The sequence below is a fragment of the Narcine bancroftii genome, chromosome 5 (genome assembly GCF_036971445.1).
Source record: "Narcine bancroftii isolate sNarBan1 chromosome 5, sNarBan1.hap1, whole genome shotgun sequence".
Lineage (NCBI taxonomy): Eukaryota > Metazoa > Chordata > Chondrichthyes > Torpediniformes > Narcinidae > Narcine > Narcine bancroftii.
Window position 1 is genome coordinate 255,394,459 of NC_091473.1, and position 26,392 is coordinate 255,420,850.

At 44.4% G+C, this 26,392-nt stretch overlaps 1 protein-coding gene across 13 annotated transcripts in view; it reads left to right on the top strand.

Moving 5' to 3' along the window:
• The window catches only part of LOC138765252 (laminin subunit beta-3-like), a 145,810-nt gene that overhangs the window by 66,552 nt on the left and 52,866 nt on the right, over positions 1-26,392 (top strand). For 10 of the 13 annotated variants that reach the window (XR_011358548.1, XR_011358547.1, XM_069942275.1 and 7 more), the window contains 4 exons: positions 1,884-2,856; positions 16,516-16,652; positions 16,994-17,075; positions 21,462-21,625. Coding sequence is in view for 11 of the 13 variants with exons in the window: in XM_069942275.1 (XP_069798376.1) it covers positions 17,051-17,075; positions 21,462-21,625 (189 nt within the window). In the remaining 2 variants the exon portion in view is untranslated. The remainder of the gene's footprint in view (positions 1-1,883; positions 2,857-16,515; positions 16,653-16,993; positions 17,076-21,461; positions 21,626-26,392) is intronic. The other 3 variants (XM_069942273.1, XM_069942267.1, XM_069942274.1) reach the window with 3 other exon arrangements.

Genomic DNA, 26,392 nt, shown 5'->3' on the forward strand with positions numbered 1-26,392 from the left:
TTTGTTGTGAAGTGTATGTTGTAAGTTTACCAATAATTTTTTTCAATAAATAAAGTTTGAAAAAAAAATCTGTCATGATCACATTGAATGGTAGAGCAGGCTCGATGGGCCGGATGGCCGACTCCTGTTTGTCTCTGAATCTCTGCCCTAAATCTACCACTCTGAATCTTGAAGCTATGTCCCTTAGTTCTACTCTCCCCCCTCCCCCCGCCTCTATCTTAGGTATTCTTTTCAAAATTTTATGTATTTGTATAAGATCGCCTAAATTCCAGTGAGTACTGTGACTCAATCTCTCCTTCCTCAAAGGCCAACCCCCCTCATCTCATTTCTTATGATCTTATGTCCCCAGACAGATGAGTTGCTGTTCCTCAAGCTTCAATCAGGCCTCACTGTAAAGATAAAGGTTCCATTATTGTCACATAATACTATTTATAGTTTAATGTACATGAAATTCTTTAACTTTTGTCTACTATAAGGCAGACAGAAAGTTTCCACTTTGTCCAGTGCCCCTCACAGAAACCTACAGCACCTGGTGTTCCTAGGCAGTCTCCCCTCCAAGTACTGAGCAGTCCTGAGCTTGCTCAGCTTCTGAGATCAGACTAGTAACTTCATAGACTGATGTCAAAGTAAGCGTTGGGAGGGAGAATTGAAGAGCCAGCTCTGACTTGCCTCCGTGGACTGAATGCAGGCACTTCTCAGAGCGAGCCGCCAGTCTGTGTCTGGCTACTCCTGTGGAGAGAAGGCCACAGTAGGAATTCAGTACGTCGTATGCCATACTGGTGGAAGTGCATCTCTGCATCATCTGGAAAGACTGTCTGTGTCCCTGGATAGTTGGAGGAAGAGGTAAAAGGTCAGGTGGTGCAAGTCTTGTGGTTGTACAGGAAAGTGGTGGAAGCCAGGGAGTGGTTGGTGAGGACAGTGAATGTCAAATGTCATCAATGGGTTCTCAACCTTTTTCTTTCCACTCACATCCCACTTTAAGTAATCCCTAGGCCATCGATGCTCTATGATTGGTAAATGATTGCTTAAGGTGGGATGTGAGAGGGAAGGGAAGGTTGAGAATCACTGCTCTAGACCCAATTGTAACTGAAATATTTTTGCTTGAGAAAAATGTCATTGGCCCATTTCCTTTGGAGTTATAAAACCGTGCACATAATGAATCAATTAGATACGTTTAAAACAGAAATTTTCAAAACTTTCTTTCCACGCACACACCACCTTAAGCAATCCCTTACTAATCACAGAGCACCGAAGACCTAGGGATTACTTAAAGTGGGATGTGAGTGGAAAGAAAAAGGTTGAGAACCACTGGGTTAGTCCCTTCGAAGTGGGGAAAGGCAAGGGGATGATTGTCTGAGATGGAATCTCGTTGGAGCTGCTGGAAATTGTGAAGAATGATTCTCTGGATGAGGAATTGTCAGAAGAGGGCATGTAAAATCATCGACGACCCCTTCTACCCTGCACACAGCATCTTTCAGTTGCTCCCATCAGGGAAGAGGTACAGGAGGATCAGAGCCAGCACGACCAGGCTGAGGAACAGCTTCTTCCCACGGGGAGCGACAACGCTGAACCATCCAAGACTCTCGTATTCATGAAACAATATTCATTTATTTATTTACATTTATGAATACTTCTCCTGCATATGTATTGTTTGTCTGTATGTGTGTTTTGTCTGGTTGTGTGTCTGCATGTTTTGCACTGAGGACTGGAGAACGCTGTTTCGTTGGGTTGTACTTGGGATAATAAACTTGACTTGAGTTGGGTGGAAACACTGTTTAGGAGTGTTAAACTCTGATTAGGACGAGAGAGCAGATGTGCGGGAAATAGACCAGGTTGAGGTGGAGGGGAAACCATGGTGATAATTTTATTTTTTTTTAATTTAGACATACTGCACAGTAACAGAACATTTTGGCCCATGAGTCTGTGCTGAGCTGAATGATTTTGATGAGATCCAACAGCCTCACTGCCCATTTTAAAAGTGATCATTTGCAAGATTTTGCACTCTTCGTGGTGAATCCCACTGATGGCAGGATTAACCCTCAGGATTTTCAGATGAACTATCTCTAGACATGAAAACTTTACATCACTGCTACCTCTGGATCAACAATCAACATGCACTGAAGGACTGACTTTCAGCGAGTGATAAATCAAGGACTTGTCTGCTGCTCTCTCTGGGAGCAGAGAAATCGAGGGGAGAATTGACAGGAGGCAGTGTGGATAACGTGGAACAGTCCCTTACAGACGGTCAAGGTGAATGGCATTGATGCCTTTCATGGAATTTGGACAAAATATTCAGAAATAAGTGAGAAGAAGAGGAAAGCACCATAAAACCCATCATAGACCGTTCTGTCATTGCTGTGATCTTGGGAAGACAGCTGCAAATCTACAAATAGAACTTCAATGCATCTGTATGTATTATACTATACATCTGACAATACCTGCCATCTTATTTTATCTCAGGAGTGGGGAGAAATCGGTTTCAAATCAGAAAGCTGCTATGTGATAACAGCAACTTGCGTTGCTCCTGTGAACATAACTGAAGAGAGAGCCTTTCTGGTCTTCTTTGAAATACTGGCTGTGAGAAAGGATGGAAGGGGAGTGGTGGGCAGGCCTGATTTAATGAATACGAGACCCCACAAAAGCCCTCAGATTTGTCTGGTCAAATTCGCTCTTGGCTCTCGGGTCTCTGGAGTGGGACTTGAAGCTAAAACCTCACGACTCTGAACACTTCGCTGAGGCATGGGTGACACATGACCTGAATCTCCCGAAGTGCCACATCACAGAATCGAAAGCTGGAGGAGAAAGGTCATTTAAATTGGACTTCTGCACAACTCTCAAACACAGGCAAACAATTTGGTAAGTTCCCTGTTTTCTCATCTAAATATAGGTGCAAACATTATGTTCCAGCAGATAATCCCAATGGAAACAGTATTCCCCTCTGTTGAATATACAATATTTTTCACAATAAATGTCCCAGGGCTAAGAAGAGGTCATTTTAATTGCTATTGCCCCTCAAATTCAAGATCAGGTATCAAACTTGTCAACTAATTGGAGAAACAGGCTTTGCAGTGAGACATGTGCCCTGTGTGCTCAACTTGTTGGGGGAGGGGGGGGTCCTTTGCTTCATGTTGGGATCAGAAATCAAACTGTACCTCCACTACTGCCCACCCCTTCTTGATCGTTTAGTATTGTGGCTCAGTCTCCCTGTCATGAGCTGCTGGATAGAAAAAGTACATAGAAAATTACAGCACAGTACAGGCCCTTTGGCCCATGATGTTGTGCTGACCCGTAAGAACTTACTCAACAAACTAAACCTTCCCTACCTTACACCATAACCTTCTATTTTATTTGTATCTATGTGCCTGTCTGATAGTCTTTTAAATGTCCCCATTGTACCAGCTCCCACGACCCCTGGCAATGCATTCCAGGCACTCACTACACTCTATGTAAAAAAAACTTACCCCTGATATCTCCCCTAAACTTTTCTCCACCCTCACCTTGTACAGATGTTCTCTCACCTTAAGAAAATGGTGCTGACTGTCCATCTGATCGATGCCTCATAATATTGGAGATATCAATTAAGTCATCTCTCATCCTTCTTCGCTCCAAAGAATAAAGACCTAATCTGTCCAATCTCTCCCTATACTCTAGATGCTTAAACCCAGGTAACATTCTGGTAAACCTTCTCTGCACTCTCTCCACTCTGTTTATATCCTTCCTCTAATTAGGCGACCAGAACTGCACACAGAACTCCAAATGAGGCCGCACCAACGTCTTATACAATCTCAACATCACCTCCCAACTCCTATATTCCATGCAATGATTGATAAAGGCCAGCATACTAAAAGCCTTCTTCACCACCCTATTCACATGAGTTTCTACCTTCAGGGAACGATGTACCGTTACTCCTAAATCTTTCTGCTCTTCTGTATTCCTCAATGCTCTCCCATTTACCACGTACGTCCTGTTCTGATTCTTCTTACCAAAATGAAGCACCTCACACTTATCAGCATTAAATTCCATCTGCCATTTTTCAGCCCACTTTTCTAAGCAGCCCAAATCCCTCTGCAATCCTTGAAAACCTTCTTCATTATCCACTATTCCACCTATCTTAGTATCGTCTGCATATTTACTAATCCAATTCATCACCCCATCATTTACCTCACATTGATCAAGTTCCATCTCCCTGGGGAGATGGAAGCAAGCTATTAATTTAAGACCTCCCGTCTCCTCCGCCTCGAAGCACATGGCCCTACTTTCTCTCATCATCTTCTATTCTTCATATGCATAGAACATCTTAGGATTTTCCTACTTGACATGACAAGGCTTCCTCCCTCTTAACTCACTGTCTCACCTTTTTTGCCAACTATAGTTCCTTTATCCGACCATCTTTTCCCTTTCTCAGTGGGACCAATCTATCTAGAACCTGTGCAAGTGATCCCAAAACATCCTCCACATTACTTCTGCACTTTTCCCCCAAGAATGGTTAGCGTAGCAGTTGGTGGAACGCCTTTACAGCGCCAGAAATCAGGTCCTGACTGGGGTTCGAATCCTGTGCTGTCTGTAAGGAGTTTGTACCTTCTCCCTGTGTCTGTGTGGGTTTTCTCCGGGGGCTCCAGTTTCCTCCCACCGTTCAAAATGTACTGGGGGTTGTAGGTTATTGGGGTGCTAATTGGGTGGGGGTTACCATGCTGTATGTCTAAATTTAACATCTGTTCCCAATTTACTCTCCCCAGTTCCTGCCTCATCCCATCATAATTAGTCCTTTCCCAATTGAACACTATTTTGACTCCTCCTGTCCTTGTTCATAATTATTCTGACAGTCAGGGAGTTGCAGTCACAGATACCAAAGTGCCTCCCCACTGAGAGGCCTGTCACCCTGTACTAAGTTCAGTATGACCCCTCCTTGAGTCAGATGGTTAGGAATCCTTCTTGGTCACACCTGACAAATTCTGGCCCATCAGGAGGTGCCAGACAATATTAGGGAAGTTGAAGACTCTCATCACATCAACCCTGTTATTTTTGCAACAGTCCAAAATCTGCCTGCTTCGCTGCTCCTCGGTGTCCCAAGGGCTCTTTGGGGGCCTATAGATGACTCCCAATACCTCACAGTGAGAGCTCCCTTCCTGTTTCTGACTTCCACTTACACATGCATTTTTTTAACACAAGCTAACTTGGGGAAATAATTTGCCAGTTCTGCACATATGAAAGTAGAGGAAGTAACATTTATTGCCACAGTTTTGTAATTTGAATTTTGACAGATCTGGTCCCTGACTCAACTCCAGCAGTGATACCTTCTGCTTAAATTTGCTCAACACCATCTCTCTGATGGTGGAAAATTGAAGATCTCCCATGATTTTGGAGGATTCTCTACCTTCCTCACTTTTTTTGGTACCAGAGCAATCTCACCTTTCTCAATCCAATGCTTCTCTAGCCAATGTGCGGCTAGTTCCGACCCTCACCTCTCACCCAGTTTCACCATTGGTAAAACTATTCTGAATCACAATATTTGATCAGAAAAAAATGTTTAGCAACTTTAGCCAAACTCATTTCCAGTCAATAATCTCCAGTGACACATTTAAGATTCACGATTATTTTATCGTCATGTAATTGATGCGCTATCAAAGCGCTTGACGTCCTGCTTTGCGGAAACTGCCAAAATGTTTGGCCTGGAAGTCAGCCTGAAGAAAACTGAGGTCCTCCATCAGCCAGCTCCCCACCATGACTACCAGCCCCCCCACATCTCCATCGGGCACACAAAACTCAAAACGGTCAACCAGTTTACCTATCTCGGCTGCACCATTTCATCAGATGCAAGGATCGACAATGAGATAGACAACAGACTCGCCAAGGCAAATAGCGCCTTTGGAAGACTACACAAAAGAGTCTGGAAAAACAACCAACTGAAAAACCTCACAAAGATAAGCGTATACAGAGCCGTTGTCATACCCACACTCCTGTTCGGCTCCGAATCATGGGTCCTCTACCGGCACCACCTACGGCTCCTAGAACGCTTCCACCAGCGTTGTCTCCGCTCCATCCTCAACATCCATTGGAGCGCTTACACCCCTAACGTCGAAGTACTCGAGATGGCAGAGGTCGACAGCATCGAGTCCACGCTGCTGAAGATCCAGCTGCGCTGGATGGGTCACGTCTCCAGAATGGAGGACCATCGCCTTCCCAAGATCCTGTTATATGGCGAGCTCTCCACTGGCCACCGTGACAGAGGTGCACCAAAGAAAAGGTACAAGGACTGCCTAAAGAAATCTCTTGGTGCCTGCCACATTGACCACCGCCAGTGGGCTGATAACGCCTCAAACCGTGCATCTTGGCGCCTCACAGTTTGGCGGGCAGCAACCTCCTTTGAAGAAGACCGCAGAGCCCACCTCACTGACAAAAGGCAAAGGAGGAAAAACCCAACACCCAACCCCAACCAACAAATTTTCCCTTGCAACCGCTGCAATCGTGTCTGCCTGTCCCGCATCGGACTTGTCAGCCACAAACGAGCCTGCAGCTGACGTGGACTTTTTACCCCCTCCATAAATCTTCGTCCGCGAAGCCAAGCCAAAGAAGAAAGGTGACTGATAGGTTTTATGACCATAGACAGACAGCACGTCTCATGTTGCTGACCTGAGACCCGAGCTTGTTCTGGAGGAGGAGTTATGGCATTGCTGCTTTTATTCGAGGAATCAAGAAGGAGGAGTATAATCACTCTGCCGTCCCTCTACAACTGGATTCTTGACTTCCTCAACAGCAGGCCCCAATGCCAGCAGATCGCAAGATCATCATCTTGTGACCATTAACATGGGCGCCCCAAGGCTGTAAATCACTCTTTAATGTAAAACGCAAAGAGTGACTGGATTTTAAGTGACTCATTTGTGACGTTCCCTCGTCTGTCTGACAGCTGTTACCAAACTACTGTTGCAAGCATTTCACTGACATGTCTTGGCAAAACAGAACCTCATGAACACAGCTCAGATGAATGACGTCAGGGTTTGAAATACCAGCCCTGAAGGACAGGATTGATGCATTGTCGTAATAAGCCATAGTTTCCATGGAACTTGTTTGTAATCCAACGAAGACCCTTGAAAGTTCATTAGTGATATATTCTTGTTTCTGGCAAGGCCAGCCTCTATTGCCTACCCCTTGAGGTGGGGGGGGGGGGTGGGGGGGAATGTGAGACACCATGAACTGGTGCTGTCCTTCTGGGAAGGTGCTCCCACAGTGCTACTGGGGAGGGAGTTCAGGATATAGACCCAGCGATAATGGAGAATTGGGTGAACCGGAGGTGTTTTGCTTTAACAATCATTTAGAAACTGATTGGCTGCATTATCGAAACCAGCTCCAAAGAGACGGGACCTTCCAAACCAACAACCTTCACCAAGTAGAACAAAGACAGCAAAGGCGCAGGGAACCCCACACCCGGGAGTTGTCCTCCAAAACACACTCCTTCCTGACTGGGAAAAGTCTTGCAGTTCCTTCACTGTCATTGGCTTAGAGTCAAGAACTCCCTCCCTACACCCAGACCGCAAGAACTGGAGCAACTCTCTGCTTCCTTCTCAAGGGAAATTAGGATAGGCAATTGAATGCTGGCAGGCGCCGTGTACTTTATATAGCAAAGATAAAGATGCAGAACCAACACTTTGGGCTTGAGTCCTTCATCAGGGTATGGAAGCAAGCGTGCTCAGCCCAAAATGTCAGTTCTGCTTCTTTATCTTTGCTCGTTTAAGGACACTGTTTGACCCGCTGAGTTTCTCCAGCAATGTGTTTTTACTTCAATTATGGTGTCTGTGAAAAAAAAAAAGAAGAGGGAGAACATTGTTATATGTGTTTAAAAAAAAGTGTTTTCTGGAGAGGGCTGGGTGGAGGGGGAATAACTGTCACTGCAAAATCAGTTGACGCTGCGAACAAGGTCGCCACCCAAATGAAAAGGGGAGTTATGGTTGCCCGGCAAGGGGTATGGAGAAACTCAGAGAGGGGGGGAACTTTTGGGGTTAAGGTATTAGTGGATGTGGGAACTGTGGGGGTACTTTATGTCTTAAATGTGTGGTCGTATAATAAGAGAAAACTAAGAGATGAAAATGGGGAAAAGGGGGATGGAGGTGGCAAAGAGATGGAAAACAGATCTATGTAAGATATAAGATGGCCATGTTGAACTATATGACTATAAACATTAATGGATTACAAAACCAAATTAAAAGGAAGAGGCTACTAAATTTATTGAAGAAGAAATCTAACTGAAGTGGAACATAACAGACTAAAGAGCGACTGGGTAGGACACATAATGGTAGCATCATATAATTCAAAAGCTAGAGGCGTAGCCATACTAGTTAACAAAAATGTATGAATCAAAATAGAGGAGGAAATAATAGATCCGGCAGGGAGGTATGTAATGATAAAGTGTCAGATATACTCAGAATTTTGGAATTTGTTCAATATATACGCACTTAACGAGGAGCATTAAAAGTTTATGCAGGATATTTTTTGAAGATTGCAGACACGGAAGGAAATATATTGAAAGGAGGGGATTTTAACCTTAATTTTGGCCCAATGTTAGATAAAACTGGACAAAAGACAAGTAAAAAGAATAAAGAAGCCAAATTTATGGTTAAATCAATGCAGGAAATGAAACTTATGGATATATGGAGGAGGCAACACCCAAGAGAGAAGGAATATTCATATTATTCGAGTAGGCACAAAACTTACTCAAGGATTAATTTGTTAGGAAATAGAGTTAGGAAAACTGAGTCTAAAGCTAGACTACTATCAGATCATTCACCCCTGTTATTAGCAATAGAACTGGAGGACATCCCACCAAGAACATATAGATGGAGGTTAAACTCCATGCTACTTAAAAGGCAGGAATTTAGGGAGTTTATTGAACACCAAATTAAAACATATTTTGAAATATACACAGGATCAGTGAAAGACAAATTTATATTATGGGATGCAATGAAAGCCTTCATTAGAGGGCAGATAATAAGTTATGTGACTGTCTTGGGTAAACTTATACCTCTCATTTTGTTCATTTTAGATTGGTCACAGTGTTTTGGCTACCGAAAGAAAATAGACACACACACCGAGAGCAGTTCAGTTTATACAAATGTTTATTACTAATTCAAAAGCTGATTTCACACTACAATATGCAAGCCCTTCCCAACTATACTTATCAACGCTTGGACTGGTCCCAACTGCCGAAGCGAGGCAACAACTGCACACTTGTAGTAGGTTGTCAGGGCGCTGGTAGCAGCTTCTCCACCTCCCCCGACCGGGACGTTGCTCGGACTCTGGCTGTTCTTCCTTCTTGACAAGGGGTGTTCCCACCCCTCGGAGAGTCTAAACTTCAGCAGCAGGACCACAGACTTTTATACCCCAAAAACAATTAATCATGCACCCACTCCCTCTAACATTTGTCAGTCAAAATCAAAGCTGAGCATACTATTCTACAATTTAGAAGATTAATTATTATGGAGCAGGATGCTATGATATCCTGGTTTATCTCGTAGATACAAGGACTCATTAAAACTTCTTGAGCAAGACAGGTTGTGACCAATACGTCAATTTCAGAGTGTCGTATTTGACAACTGCTTTCCCTGGGCCTCACGGTGGAATTCCATTTCAAAGTGTATCTTCAGATAAGTCCCCATGGCTGAGTTTAATTACATCTGCTAGTTCTGAAAGTAAGGTGACCTGCGTGTGGACCCAGTGTCGTCAGTTCCACATAAGCAAAAGGCATCTGAGTACATGGTTTTAATCCTCCATTACAGTGACTAAGATGAAAAAGGATTACAATTGGGAAATAGAGCAGTTGGAAAGGGAAATAGGAAGTACAGAAAAGGAACTAGTAAAAAGGGATGATATAATGAACAGGAGAGAATTGGCGGACAAAAAAATTAAATACGAAACATTACAAACGTACAAGGTGGAGAAGAACATAATGAAAACAAAGCAAAAGTATTACGAACCGGGAGAGAAAACACATAAAATATTAGCCTGGCAACTTTAAACAGAACAAGCTAAAAGAACAATACTGGCATCAAGGAAAAAGGACAAACAAATTACATATAACCCAACAGAGATTAATGAAAATTTTAAGGAATTTTATGAACAATTGTATCAAACTGAGAACGAGGGGAAAGGTGATAAAATAGAGGAATTTTTAGCTAAAATTGAACTGCCGAAATTGCAAGGAGGAACAAAACAAACTAATAAAACCATTTGAAATAGAGGAAGTACAGGATATATTAAAAAAGTTGCCAAACAATAAAACACCAGGAGAGGATGGATTTCCAATAGAATTTTATAAAACATTTAAAGAGTTATTAATTCCTCCTCTCCTGGAAGTAATGAACCAGATAGAAGAAACACAAAACTTGCCAGAATCATGTAAGAGAGCAATAATTACAGTAATACCAAAGACGGGGAAGGATCCACTAACACCAGCATCATATAGATCAATATCTCTACTTAACTCTGACTATAAGATAATAGCGAACTTATTAGCAAACAGATTGGCCGATTGTGTATCTAAAATAGTAAAACAGGATCAAACTGGATTTATTAAGAAAAGATGAACAGTGGACAATATCTGCAAATTTATTAATCTAATCCATGCAGTTCAAGGAAATAAAAAATAAGTGGCAGTTGCTCTAGATGCAGAAAAAGCCTTTGACAGAGTAGAGTGGAATTACTTATTTAAAGTATTACAGAAGTTCAATCTACAAGAAAAATATATAAATTGGATTAAAGCATTGTATAATGGGTCATTGGCGAAGGTAACAGTAAATGGATATGTATCAAGTCACTTTAAATTAAGTAGGTCAACTAGACAGGGATGTCCACTATCCCCCTCATTGTTCGCCTTAGCAATAGAACCTTTGGCAGAACTGATAAGAATAGAAAATAAAATAAAATGGATAAAAATAAAGGAGAAGGAGTATAAAATCAGTTTATTTGCAGATGACATCATAGTATACTTAACAGAACCAGAAATATCAATAAAAGAATTACATAAGAAATTGAAGGAATATGGAGAAATATCGGGGTACAAGATCAACGCAAATAAAAGTGAAGTGATGCCAATGAGTAACGCAGATTATACAGAATTTAAAAAAGAATCACCATTTAAATGGCAAGCCCAAGCAATCCTATACTTAGGGATCAGGTTAGATAATAACCTAAGCCACTTGTACAAACTAAATTATCAGCCACTAATAAAGAAATTGCAGGAAGACTTAGAACATTGGAAAGAATTACCACTAACATTGATAGGGAGGGTAAACTGCATTAAGATGAATGTGTTCCCAAGGATACAATACTTATTTCAAACATTACCAATTCCCTTAACAGAAAAATTCTTTAAGGAACTAAAGAGAATAATAAGGAAATTCTTGTGGAAAGGGAGGAATCCAAGGGTAACGTTAGATAAATTAACAGAGAGATATAATCAAGGTGGTTTACAGTTACCAAATTTTAGAAATTAATATAGAGCCGCACAATTGAGGTATTTATCAGATTTTTATCAGACAAAGGAAAAACCAGACTGGACTAAGATAGAACTAGATAAAATAGGGGAAAAGGTACTGGAACATATACTTTATAAGTGGAATGAAAAGCTGGTGCAATATAAAAACTCACCAGTATTGCATCATTTACTTAATACTTGGAAGAAGATTCACTTAGAAAGGAAAAAAAACAATTATCAAATACCAAAATTACTACTGACGCAAAATCCGCTAATTCCTTTTACAATAGACAACCTTTCCTTTAGAGAATGGGAGAGAAAAGGAATCAAAAGAATAGAAAACTGTTTTTTTGGGAAATAATTTATTAACATTTGAACAGTTGAAGTACAAATATGGAATAACTCATGGTACAATGTTTGCATATCATCAATTGAAAGCTTATTTAAACAATAAATTGGGAAACAAATTGAGATTACCCGAAGGAAGCAGCTTTGAATATGTGATTACAGACACAATGATCATCAAAAGATTTATAACCAACATGTACATTAAGCTGCAAGAGAAGGAAAATGAAATAAACTATAAACCTAAGCAGAAGTGGGAAAAGGATCTAAACATAAAGATAAAAAATGAAGTATGGGAAAAGTTATGTTCTGGAACTATGAAGAATACAATAGACACAAGGTTACGCATGATACAGTATAATTCATTACACAGGGTATATATCACTGCTCAAAAATTTTAAAAATGGGATTCAACATTATCAGATAGATGTTTTCACTGTAAGAAGAAAATGGGAATAACATTACATGCAACTTGGGCATGTACGAAAGTAAATACGTTTTGGGAAGAATTAAATCAGATACTAAATAAAATTATAAAAAATAACATACCAAAAAAACCAGAGACCTTTCTTTTAAGTAACATAAGAAGTAGAGAATTAGGCCTCAAATTGGATAAAGTGCAAAAAATATTCATTATGATCGCCTTAGTGATAGGAAAAACAAATGTATAATGTCAACTTGGAAAATGGAAGAGAGCCTGAGAATACAGCAACGGTGCATGGAAATGAATAAATGTATTCCATTGGAAAAAATAACATATAATTTAAAAAATAAAGTCACAATGTTTGAACAAATTTGGGAACCGTACATGGAACATATCAGAGAGGGCTTGCCTCAGACCTCCATCCCCTAAAATGAGAATGAAAATGATAAGAAGACAAAACGACTAGATTCAATGTGTAATAAATAGATGACGTATTTTTCTTGTTTATTTTCCTTTGTGTGAAAATATTGTTTTACAGTTTTATTGTATTGTATATGTTGAATATTTATGGGTTTTGGAGGGGTGGGTAGAGGGGAGGGAGGGAAAGGGGGAGAAAAGGGAAAAAATGCCACTGTGTAAATTTAATGAGAAACGTTTGTACATATTTTGGTTGCTATGGTTCACAGTGTGAAAAATAAAAAAATATATAAAAAAGATATTTAAGGGTTCTGTGGGGAAGGACTGAAGTCTACCGTCCTTCCATTTTAGTGGATTGAGGCTGAGGGGAAGCCCAGCACACAATGGGGTGGGGTGGGGGGGGAGAGTAATGACAAGGTGCTACAGAGGTGGAAAGGGTGTAGAGAGTGTATGTTACAATGTACAATAATGGGAATGTATGGATCTGGTAATAAAGCTGCGAAGAGACAAAAAAAAATCATGGTGTCTGCGGACCTTCATGTTTTAGTCAAAAGAAAGGGAGGTTCTGCACTGGGTTAGAAGTACAAGGACTGTGAACCAGCCCAGAACATTACACTTCTACTCACTGTGGCTAATGTCAGAGCAGTTAGTACAGAGATGGTATGCTTCATTAACATATTTAAACCAATCCCAATAAATCAGTTTCCCAACTTGAAATTTCATCAAATTCAACGCAGTTGTGTAAGGGAGGTGAGACTCCCGTGTCAGTGGGGTAGGAGATTCCCAATGTATGCCAGGCAGAAGGATAACCCTCTCCTCGCCTCTCAAGGAACCCCAGCCTTAGCCCCAGGCTCTGGCCTTGCTGCCCCTCACAATGCTGGCAGTCCTCCATCCGGATTAAAATGATGAGGTAGAGTCAATACCCAGTTTCACAGAGTAGGGTGAGAGGGCAAGGGTTTTAGGTGAGGAGGAGGTTTAAAGCTAAACATTTCGCACACAGAGCAGTTGGCATTTGGAATGAGCTGCCTGGGGAGGTGGTGGAGGCTGGGACAGCATTTCAGAGGGCACCTGGACAGGTAAGTGAATGACCAGGGCATGGCTCGGCCTAGATGGAGTGGGCCAAAGGGCCTGCTTCTGTGCTATTTAACTGGATGACCATAAACTTCCAGGTGTAGCCTCATCCCTCCTCATCCTCAATGGATTTGCCCATTTGCCAGGTGGGAATTGGGTGGGAGGGGTGATGACTGATGGCTCTGCCCCCTCCCCAGCCCCCTGCTCCCTTCTGTGCTCCCTCAATGATTCCTGGGGCAAGGACGTTTGAAGCAAGCGTGATACGTGGTCAAATCTAGATGTTCAGGTGAGTGACTCACTTGGTGGGTTATTGAGCAGAGTTCACAACTGAACATAGAACATACCAGAACAGTACAGGCCCTTCAGCCCAAAATGTTGTGCTGACCTATAGAAACCCTCTCAACAATCTAACCCTTCCCTATCTCACACCCATAACCCCTATATTCATGGACCAGTCTGAGTCATTTAAATGCCCCCAATGCTTCAGCCTCCACCACCATCCCCAGCAAGGCATTCCAGGCCCCCACAGCTCTGTGCAAAACTTACCCCTGACCTTTCCCCTAAACTTCCCTCCCTTCACTTTGTACAAATGTTCACTGATATTTGCTGATCCTGCCCTGGGAAACAGGTGCTGACCGTCCACCCTGTCTATGCCTCAGATGATCTTGTAGACCTCGACCAAGTCTCCTCTCATCCTTCTACTCTCCAGCGAGAAAAGCCGTGTCAGAGACAGTGTGGAATGTTCAGAAATGGTTAAAACAAAGGCAGTAAAAGAATGTGGAATGGGTCCGGAGTTAGTGGTGAGAGCCCCGAAGTGAATCGCCTTCCTGCACCGTGTGTTCAATCGGATCCATTCCCTCAGGACACGGTGTAGATTGGCTAGTGTGAGTTCAAACTCCCTGGTTCTTTCTCGCTTTTGGCCGCTTGCCCAGATACGAACTGGTGAAGCAGTTGTCCCCACAACCTACCACCAGAATTTGCACCTTCACAGGTCGATAGAAGTGTTCCGCTGGGCAGTATCCGTTTGCCTGTGAGTCAGACGTTCGTCTACCTGATCACGTCTGCAGGCTGTCTGGACAGACCCACAAGGATGCTGTGGTATGAGTCACAGGGCAGTGTGGTTTGGAGTGCTGCCACAAAGCATGTGTTTAATCAGTTCCAATGACATTGATCGAGGATAAACAAGGTGGTTGGGAAAGAGGGGGGCCCATCTGACTTCCTGTGCCCATCCCGAGCACCACCACTCCATCCGCACTTCCCGGAAGGGTCGGGCCCAGATTCATTAACATTCCTCCCAGAATGATGCATCTCCTTGTGGAACTTGTTGTCCCTTTACAACTTAAATCATGTTGTCAGAATGACCGTGTTCCTGTGACCAGTAAACCTGCTCCGAACCCTGTGCTCCCGGTACGCAGTGAGCGCGGATACAGGTCACGTCAACAGGTAGCCACACGGAGACATGCCTTTCCAAACAACCGTTCCAGTCCTCAGCCAACATGGGAGAGTGTGCCCCCTCACTGACCGGACTGAGACTCTGTCCGAACCAAGCTGATAACTACTTGATCGCAACAGTTTATTACTGCATTTATCACAGAAGTAATCTGACTAGTACAGCTCTCTCTCTGTAAAAACACACACACACCAATATATATATATCCCACCTCTCCACATATCTTCCTATACCCTCTCTCATGTCTCACTTTCTCTGAACTTTCTCTCTCTCATTCACTCTTGTTCTCTCTCTCCCTTACTCGTTTTCTTTCTCTCTTTCATGGAAGATATATATAAAGATGGACAGATACAATAATTGTATCTGACTCTGCTTTCTGGGAGATGATTGGTTGGACTGCCCACTTTTAATTTCTACATCAGGGGGCACACCTCAGTTCACCTTCTGTTTGGGTGCCTTCCTGGAGGAAACATCCCAAATGCAGAACCGTTAAAACATTGTACATGAGCCAGTGTTGGAATTGTGGACCAAGCAGTGGTTCTCAGTGAGGTTATCCTAAGGTTTGTGTGGGCTCTAACTCTGGTCAGTTCTCCTCAGTCTCATCCTGAAAAGGGCTGTGAAACAATTTCCTTGTAAAATCATTTCATCAGAGCCCTTCAGCTCTGAAAGTCAGTGCCCAAGCACAGGGGAGGTGGGTGCATGGAACGAGCTGCCAGAGGAAGGGGTTGAAGAAGGGACAATTGTAGTGTTCAAAAGATACATGGATGGGAAATGTTCAGAGGGATATGGGCCTGTCACAGGGAAATTGGACTTGCTTGTTTGGCATGGACAAGATAGGTGGTGAATCTGTGGAATTTGTTGCCACAGATGGTTGTGGAGGCCAGGTCATTTGGTGTATCTGAGGCAGAGATTAATGGGTTCTTGATTAACCAGGGCATCAAAGGTGATGGGGAGAAGGCCGGGCAGTGGGGGTGAGTGGGGAAATGGATCAGGTCATGATTGAATGGTGGGACAGACTTGATGGGCTGAATGGCTTATTTCTGCTCCTGTCTTACAGCCAAATGGTCTGTTTCCCTGTAGAATTCTATGAATTTATGACTGGCTCACACTGGACATTTCGGGTGTTTTAGGCATTGCCTGCTCAATTCTGATAAGAACACATTTTAAAAACATTAATTACAATGAAACATATTTTAAAAATATTTTTATTGCAATTTGAAGAAACATGAGAAATGAAATTAATATTGTGGGGAAAATCACCAAAAGAGGAGCATAGACCAGAGGACAGGTATGACAGAGGGTGTGTGCATGAATAATCTTGAGACATTCCTTCATCATCAACAGACTCATTCACCTGAACACTCCCAGCTGAGGTCGTCAGTTAAAAGAGAAGTTCACACATGTAGAGGCAGAATCGAGTCTGCATCGGGCAGCCACACATCGCAAGACCAGACACTGGGGAAGCAGAGATTTGATTACTGGTAATATTTCAGGATTGATTGGGGTATTTTCCAAACAAATTAAAATACTTCCATCTAAATTATCGATAACTCAGCTAAATAAATCTATGGAATTCAATGGAGGTTTTGAGCATTGTTTACTTGCAAAGTCTTAGCCGATTGAAAGGTAACGATGATATGTAAAGGCTCAGGGGGCATGAAATTATTCAGGACTTTATACCAGTAAAGTACATTGTGATTTAACTATATTTTAATTACGTCTGGAAAGATTGATTGCAGAACAAAATCAAGCATCAAAGACATCCCTCCAAACGTTGGCATAAAGCCTGATAAATCTCCATGGTTTTCTGCTTTTCCCTCAGGTGTCGAATTTACAGGAGTTGTCTGTTCAGAGGAAGTGAGTTAAACTTTAACAGAAGATGTTGCTGCTCTTTCTGAGCCTGGGTGAGTTTAAAAATGATCACAATCCTGTTCCTGATTTGTTCGAAGTTCTGTGATGAAAGCAGAGGGTAGTAGTAAGTGGAAAGTATTCTGTCTGGAGGTCAGCGACTAGTCGAGTTACACAGGGATCTGCTCTTTGTGATTTTTTTAAATAACTTAGATGAAGAAGTAGAGGGGTGGGTCCGTAAGTTTGTAGATGACACGAGGATTGGAAGTGTTGTGGATAGTGTAGAAGGTCGTCATGGGTTACAACAGGAAACAGACTGGATGCAGAGTTGGATGGAAAAGTAACAAATTAAGTTCAATCTTGATAAGTGTGAGGTGATGCATTTTGGAACTTGAAGGCTGAGTATATGGTTAATGGCAGGATTCTTCACAGTGTGAAAAAAACAGAGGGACTTTGGGGTCTAAATCCATAGATCTCTCAAAGTTGCCACACATGTTGGTAGGGTAGTGAAAAAGGCTTAACGTATGTCCTTCATTAATCGGGGGATTGAGTTTAAGAGCCGTGAGGTAAAGTTGGAGCTCTATAAAACTTTGGTGAGACCACGTTTGGAATATTGTGTTCTGTTTTGGTCACCTCATTACTGGAAGGGTGTGGAAACTGTGGAGTGGGTGCAGAGAAGATGTTGCCTGGATTGGTGTCTTATGAGGCAAGGTTAACAGAGCTGGGACTTTTCTGTATGGAGCGAAGAAGGATGAGAGGAGACTAAATAGAGGTTTTCAAGATTCTGAGAGACGTAGAAAGGATGGACAGCAAATACTTTTTTTTCCAAGGGCAGGAACAGCAAACACCAGAGGACACATGTACAAGATGAGGTGGGGGGGACTTCAGGGAAGACATCAGGGGTAAGTTAGTTACACAGAGAGTAGTGGGTGCCTGGAATACCTTGCTGGGGTGGTGGTGAAGGCTGGTACAATAGGGACATTTAAAAGACTCAGACAGGCACATGGATGCAAGAAAAGTAGAGGTTTATGGGTGTGAGGTAGGGAAGGGTTAGATTGTTGAGTAGGTTTGTATAGGTCAGCACAACATCATGGGCTGAAGGGCCTGAATGTTCTGTGTTCTATGAAGTAGACAGTTCATTAAACATATCAGTGACATTTGTCCTGTTTTCCTAAAACCTTGATCTGCCTCATTTTGATGGTGAAAAATCCACTACTTTTAAGACAAAATAGTTCAAATATTCAAGAAGAAAAATTTGTGTGTGACCAATATGCTTTAAATCCATCTCCTACTTGGTCGAAGGCAGTGCCGTCTGGGAGTGTAGGTCGGAAGCCACCATGTAGATAAGCAGCCAAATGACACAGAGGATGTTTGAGACCAGGAATTCTCTTCTCAAATCAGAATGGGAATTTCACCATGAATCACAGGCACTTGATGCTGAGGGGATACCTGGCAGGAAGACACAGCTTGGAATGGCCAGTCAGATGATTTGGAAAATGGATATTTCTCAGAGTGGGATCATGGATGGAAGCCATGAGTTTCAGCCCTTCCATCAACACTGGGAATTTTAAATCATGCATTTCAGTAAATCCGTGGCATCAGTGATGCTCTCCGAGTCATCGCCAGATTGATGTTAAGAAACTTGGTTCATTAACTTGATTTTGGGATAGAGCTTCCCACAATCTGTGCCTGGATCACAAACCACTGTGAAGAGACTGACCTCACCACCTGAGCTCATGGTTAACCTGGAACGGTCAATCAATGCTAACCTTGAAAAGGTTGATACAGTTATGAGGGCCATCGATAGGATTGATAGTCAGAGTCTCTGTCTCAGGACTGGAGAGGGTAGAACGAGGAGGTGCAGGTTGAAAGTGAGAGGGGAGAAATTTAAAGGAGATGGGAGAGGTAACTTTTCCACATGGAGGGTAGAGAATATCTGGAAGGGACTGTAGAGGGGATGGTGGAGGTGGGTAAAATTACATCATGTACAGCCATTTGTAAGGGGTGCATGGACAGGAAAGACATGGAGGGGCAGGGTTGTAATGCAGACAGGGGTTTGTGTGGATAGATACCACAGTTCAGGAAAGTACTTTATTTTTGTGCTGTATGATTCAATCATTCTGTGATTCTATAAGATGGCCCGTACTTGTTCGAATTTAGGAGAATAAGGAGGAATCTCTGAAATATTTTGAATATTGAAAGGTGTGGACAGAGTAGATGAAGAAAGGTTGTTACCCATGGTGGGAGAGTCTAGGACAAGAGGGCACAACTTCAGAATCGAAGGGCATCCACATAGAACAGAGATGCAGAGGAATTTCTTCAGCCAGAGGGTGGTGAATCTGTGGAATTTGTTGCCTTGGGTAGTTGTGGAGGCCGGGTCATTGGGTGTATTTAAAGCAGAGATTGATATGTTCTTGATTAGCCAGGACATTGAAGGTTATGGGCAGTGGAGCTGAGTGGGGAAATGGTGATTGAATGGTGGGGCAGACTCGATGGGCTGAATGGCCTATCCCTGCTCCTTTGTCTTATGGTCTCTCAAAATTATATTCAGCTGATTGGAATCTTCACTCATGTCATTGAACAATTGAGGACTGTTCCAGCTTTAGTGAATCAGAAACCACTGCCTTCAGCTCCAAATCATCTGTCACTCATACGTCTACTTGGATCTTTTGTTTGATATTACCTTGGGGTCAGGTGTCTAATCAGGCACCTCCCAGGAAACGGTCCTGGTTCTTAAAGAAAACCTCCTTAAATCTGAGTATGAATCAGTGCACTGAGTTTCAAACTGTTCTTTGGTCACAGATCTCTGCATAGCCTAATGCATCTTATGCAGAGTTCGGTGACCTGGCTTGTTTTCTACCTGTCCACTTCTTTGGAAAACAGCAATGCAGGAGCAGGTTCCATTTCTTTGTGATATGTGAAGTGTCTGGAAACTGCATCCAATGCTTTGAGAAATTGTAATGTCCCCAGATCTGCTTGAAGCCTACAAAGTAATTGTATTCACTATTTCAAATCTCCATAGAGTCAAAGGTTCTATTCCATGGGAAAAGGTCCTTTGGCCCAACACTGCCATGCTGACCAAGCTGGTCTCATTTGGCTCATATTTCTCTAAACATTTCTGACCCACATACCTGTCTAAATGTCTTTTGAATGTGCTTGATCTCGAAAGCTAATCAGGCTCAGGCCTGGTCACTACTTGGAGGGGAGACCATCTAGGAACACCTGGTGCTGTAGGTTTCTGTGAGGGGTCTGGACAAAGCAGTGACTCTGTCTGCTTTATAGTAGACACATGTTAAAGAATTTCATGTGTGTTATATTCTAAATGTAGTATTACATGACAATAATGGAACCTAATCGTCCCCGCCTCTACCACTTCCTCTGGCAGCTCGTTCCACATACCCACCACCCTCTGTGTGAAGAAGATTCCCTCAGGTCTCTTTTAAAGGGTTCTCCTCCCACCTTGCACCCTTACACCCTTGGTCCCAGCTTCTGGCAGTGCACTGCACCACTCCTGATGCTCCATAACACCAACAGGATGGGACCAAAACCCAGCTGGATGTATACTTCCTCTCTGTTATCACGGCTGCAAGGTGATGGCACTGGATGGCAATTTACCAATTATTTCGTGATGTTTCATGACTAACACTGAGAACTTCCTCTCTGGGGAAGTTGATCCGAAATACTACCTGAGAAATACTTGGGTTTCAGCCCAGCGAACATTGGCCAATGCCATTCTGAGCAGGTAGCAGAATGAAGCTCCTTGAGACATTTTCTGGGGTGACCGGATAGCATGGCAGTTAGCGCGATGCTGTTACAGCGCCAGCGACTGGGGTTCGAATCCGGTGCTGTCTGTAAGGAGTTTGTACTTTCTCCTACGTGTCTGTGTGGGTTTCCCCTGAGTGTTCTGGTGTCCTCCCGCCCTCCCAAAAACATATGGGGTTTGTAGGTTAGATGGGTGTAATTGGTTGTCACAGGCTTGTGGGCCGGAAGGGCCTGTTTCCGTGCTGTATGTTTAAATTTTAAAAATTCTGGAAGGTGAAATATCAGACCTCAAACACTGTAAGAAGAGGACAAGCTTCCAAGACAAATCCATGTTCGTGCTGATGACGGTAACGGCCAGCCTCTGTGAGATGGACAGAAGTGTTTCAGCAGGAAGGCCCTCTCCCAAAAAACCATCTCCATGGTAAAAAATATTCAGTGTTTGTTGCTTCCATTTTTTTTGCAGAAAGGAAGGTTTACATTTCTATTGAGTTTTGCAAAACCTCTCAAAGCCTCTATTGCATCCGTAGGATTTTCTTTGAATGAGTTCAATATCACAGCGAGCACATGTATACACAGTAAGATCCCATAATGTATATGCACAGTAAGATCCCGTAATGACCAAATAATCTACATAGCTGCAGAGATAGATAGTTTAGAATTTGTCATTGCTCTGATTTCAGCATTTGCCAGTTGTGTAACAGCACAGACGGACTGCTCCAGACACGCATGCTATCCCCAACCCCGAGATCTAACCCTTGGACGAGGAAGTACACTGCAAGCTTCATCGACATGTGGCCTCCAGGCTTCGGAGAGATACTGCACCGCCAAGATGTACCATGGACGGGTGAGTGAAATTACCATTCCCCTCATCTGTTCCTTGGCACTAGCTAGTCTCTGAATCCTGCCTGGAGTTCAGCTGCTTCTGTTTTGTGTGAACCAACCCTTCACAACGCATCAACCTAGCTTACATGTCCGATCTTACCATTAAACATCTGAATTAGAATCAGGTTTATTGGCATGAACACACGTCATGAGATTTGTTGTTTTGTGGCAGAGGTATTGTGCAGATCAAGATGCAAAATCACTATAAATTACAATTCCATAAATATAAGATTTAAAAAAAATATAAACAACTAGTGCAAAAAGAGTGAAAGTGAGGAAGTGCCAGGGGTTCATTGTCCGTTCAGAAATCTGATGGCGGAGGAGATGAAGCTGTTTTTATACCGTTGGGAGTTCGTCTTCAGGCTCCTGTTCCTTTTCCCCAATGGGAGCCTGGGTGATGGGGTCTTTGAGGATTGAGGCTGCTTTTTTAAGACACCAACTCATGTAGATGTCCTCGATGGAGTGGTCTGGTGCCCGTGATCCCGCAGGCCGAGTTAACAACCCTCTGTTGCCTTATCCTGACCTGTTCATTGGCACCTCCATCCCAGGCAGCAATGCAACTAGACAGAACTCTCTCCACAGTACACCTGTCGAAATTTGCAAGGGTCTTTGATGATATATCAAATCACACCAATACATTATATCTGTTCACACATATACCATTCCAATATCTGAGAGCAACATTTTAAGGAAAGTTAGCCAAACAAATATCTCAGGCCATATTACATTTGGTGTGTCTTGAGAGAAAAGCTCAATGTATATTTAATACAGTGCTCCGAGGAAGACAGCAGCAGGGTGAGGGCAGCAGGGGCAGGTCTCCTTGCCTGACGGCCCTGTGTGGGCAGTGTGAGTGCTGTTATGATACAGAATTTACTGTGTCCACTGGGAACCTCAAACTAAACACACTCTGCTGGAGGAACTCAGCGGGTTGAGCAGCGTCCGTGGGAGAGCAATGTTGGATGTTTCAAGCTAAAACCCTTCATGTGACTAGAGATGTGGAGAAGAGAGGCTGGTGTAAAGAGGACTGGGTTTGAGGTGTGGGATTGGTGAACCTGGGAGAGGGAGGCAAAAGCAGAGCACAGACAGGTTTAAACTGACATACATCTTGGAGTTCAAGGGCACAGTTGTTTTGCAGAATGACCATCTAGTCCCTGCTCGATTTCACCAATGCAGAGGTCACATCAACACCGAATGCAGTAGACCAGTCAGCAGAGGTGCAGGAGAATCTTGGTCTTGGCTACAGGGTCTGGTTAGGACTCTGGATGGGGGTGAAGGGAGCGGTGTCACATTTCTGTTGACAGCAGGGGAAAATGCCAAGGGATGGGAAGGATGAGTAGACCAGGGAGTCACAGAGAGGGGGTGGGGGGGGTGGGGGAGATGTGAGTGGTGGTGGGATCATGTTGGAGCTGGCAGAAATGGTGGAGGATGATACATTGGATGCAGTGGGGGAAAGACCAGGGTCTGCCCAGAGAGAGGGAGGGTGGGGGCAATGATGCAGGAATTGGACAAAGGTACGTGCGAGGTCTCTGTCAGAGGGGCAGCCATTGATGTAGTAAGAAAGAGCTGGAGATTGAGGATTCTAGGTTTGGAACAAGGACTGTTTCATGAAGACAACAAAAGGACAGGTGTGGCTGGGGCCACATGAATGCCCATGGACACACCTGGATCTGCAGAAAGAGAAATTGTTGAAGTCAAGGACAAGTTGCAGCATCATTCATATCAAATTCTACTTCTTGTCTGGGTGGAAACGGCCACAATATATTTAAGGTGAGAGGGAAAGTTGTGTGGAGCAGTTTTTACATACAGACAGTGGTGGGTACCTGCCGGGAGTAGGGCTGGGTTCCTGCTGGGAGTAGTGGTGGGTTCCTGCTGGGAGTAGGGGTGGGTACCTGCCGGGAGTAGGGCTGGGTTCCTGCTGGGAGTAGTGGTGGGTTCCTGCTGGGAGTAGGGGTGGGTACCTGCCAGTAGTGGTGGGTACCTGCTGGGAGTAGTGGTGCATTCCTGCTGGGAGTAGGGGTGGCTACCTGCCAGTAGTGGTGGGTTCCTGCTGGGAGTAGGGGTGGGTACCTGCCGGGAGTAGGGGTGGGTACCTGCCGGGAGTAGGGGTGGCTACCTGCCAGTAGTGGTGGGTTCCTGCTGGGAGTAGGGGTGGCTACCTGCCAGTAGTGGTGGGTTCCTGCTGGGAGTGGGGGTGGCTACCTGCCAGTAGTGGTGGGTTCCTGCTGGGAGTAGGGGTGGGTACCTGCCGGGAGTAGGGGTGGCTACCTGCCAGTAGTGGTGGGTTCCTGCTGGGAGTAGGGGTGGCTACCTGCCAGTAGTGGTGGGTTCCTGCTGGGAGTAGGGGTGGCTACCTGCCAGTAGTGGTGGGTACCTGCCGGGAGTAGGGGTGGCTACCTGCCAGTAGTGGTGGGTTCCTGCTGGGAGTAGGGGTGGGTACCTGCCGGGAGTAAGGGTGGGTTCCTGCTGGGAGTAGGGGTGGGTACCTGCCGGGAGTAGTGGTGGGTACCTGCTGGGAGTAGTGGTGCGTTCCTGCTGGGAGTAGGGGTGGCTACCTGCCAGTAGTGGTGGGTTCCTGCTGGGAGTAGGGGTGGGTACCTGCCGGGAGTAGGGGTGGGTACCTGCCGGGAGTAGTGGTGGGTTCCTGCTGGAAGTAGGAGTGGACACCTGCTTGGAGTAGTGGTGGGTTCCTGCTGGGAGTAAGGGTGGGTTCCTGCTGGGAGTAGGGGTGGGTACCTGCCTGGAGTAATGGTGGGTTCCTGTTGGGAGTAGTGGTGGTTTCCTGCCGGATGTAGGTGGTGGGTTCCTGCTGAGAGTAATGGTGGGAGTAGGGGTTGATACCTGCTGGGAGTAGTGGTGGAAGCAGATGTGGAGCATTTAAGAGGCTTCTAGATGGACACATGAATATACAGGGGATGGAGGGATAAAGATTGTGTCAGGTGGCAGAGTTTTAGTTTAATTTGTTATCGTGTTTAGCACAGATAATGGGTCGAAGGGCCTGTTCCTTTGCTGTTCTGTGTTCAACAGTTATGTGTCATCCCCCACGATCAGAGGCCATATGTATCCGGCAAGGGGCATCTGGCCTTGTACCAGGTACTGTAAGTGAGACCTCCTCTAGTCTGCTAGTTCCACGCCCTGAAGCTGCAGCGAGGCATTCCTCCTGCCAGCTTGGACTCGATTGGAGCCTCGCCCTGCATATTCCTGAGTCAAAGTCCAACCGCATTGGCAGCAGACTGCTCCATCCTCCCATTTAATCAGTCTGGGCAGGTCCCTATCATATCTGAAGTTTAATGTTACCGTGTATTCACTGGCAGCTAGTCAACCCATTCACCTCATCAGCAGAAGGCAAATCATTCTGAGATTACCACCCCCAGTACTGAGAGTATTCCGCGACGTGGATCTGACTGTCAGATGTCAGGAAATGTTGCTGCAATGGGTGAGGGTTTAAGTTTCTGAGACGTCCTGACCTGGGTCCAGAGGAAACTTTCTTGTCCTCACATCTGCCCACACCCCTTGAGTAGCCTCAGTCTCTCCATCCTTGCCAACCACTGTCACTCTTCTGTTCCTATTCCAAAGTCCACACTACACTGATGCCAGGTCAGTGTTCATTGTCAGCCCTCACTCCTGTGCCCAGACAGCTCACTGGCTCCCCATTAATCAAGCTTCAATTCAGCCCTTGTTACCCCAGCACCCTGTCCATAACACCATTGAATCTCCCCATGGTTCAGGTTCTGATTGCCCCTCCATTGCGGGTAATCCTGCCCTCTGCTGCCCCTCACTCAACCTTTCCCTCTCACTCCTTTGAGAAGCTCCTTAAAACCAACTCCTTTGGCCGAACCTTTGGCTTGTCCCATCCATGGTGACGCACCCCTGTCCATCACCATCACCTCCCAATGGATTACAACCACAAAACAAACAGGACTGTTCTATGGTCATCACAATCTCCCCTCATGTGGTACAAAGCAAGTATTGTTCAACTCGTGTTATTATAGCGAAAAGCCCCTTTGCTCCATCTGCCACAGCAGGCCAGGATCTCCCAGTGGCCAGTCCCTTTAATTCCACCTCCCATTGCCAGGTTAAGGCCACATGTAAATGAAAGAACAGAACCTTGTATTCCAACCAGGTGGCATCAACATTTACCTCCAAATTCCAGTGATTTCTTGTTGATTGAAGTGCCTGTCCAGATGTTTCTTCACTGTTCTGAGAGGACCCGGGTGGTTATTGCAGCCCTGTTGCACCACCACCAATAGGCACCTGAATTCGAAACCCACGCTGGCTGTGAGGAGTTTGTACATTTTTCCCATGTCTGCATGGGTTTTCCCTGGGGGCTCCAGTTCCCTCCCACTCTCCAAAACATACCAGGGCATAGGTCGGTTGGGTATAATCGGACTCATGGTTCAAAAGGGCCTGTCACTGTGCTGTATGTCTATATTTAATTTATTTTCCTTTGCCGTGTGTTCCAAAATCCAACCGCTCTCAGATCCCCTCTGAACCTCCTCCCTCCCACCTTATCCCCATGTGCTCTTGCTCCAGACACCTCCAAAATGGAACAGATTCTTGCATCTACTCACTCCATCTCCCGCATGGTTTAGTATGCCTCAGTCAGGTCACCGCCTCAGCACCCTCTACTCCCGGGGAAATAGGCCTAGCCTCCACAGTCTCTCCTTATGCTGAGAATACTCCACTCTGAGCACTAGGCTGGTGAAGCTCCTCTGCTTCCTCACCAGTCCAA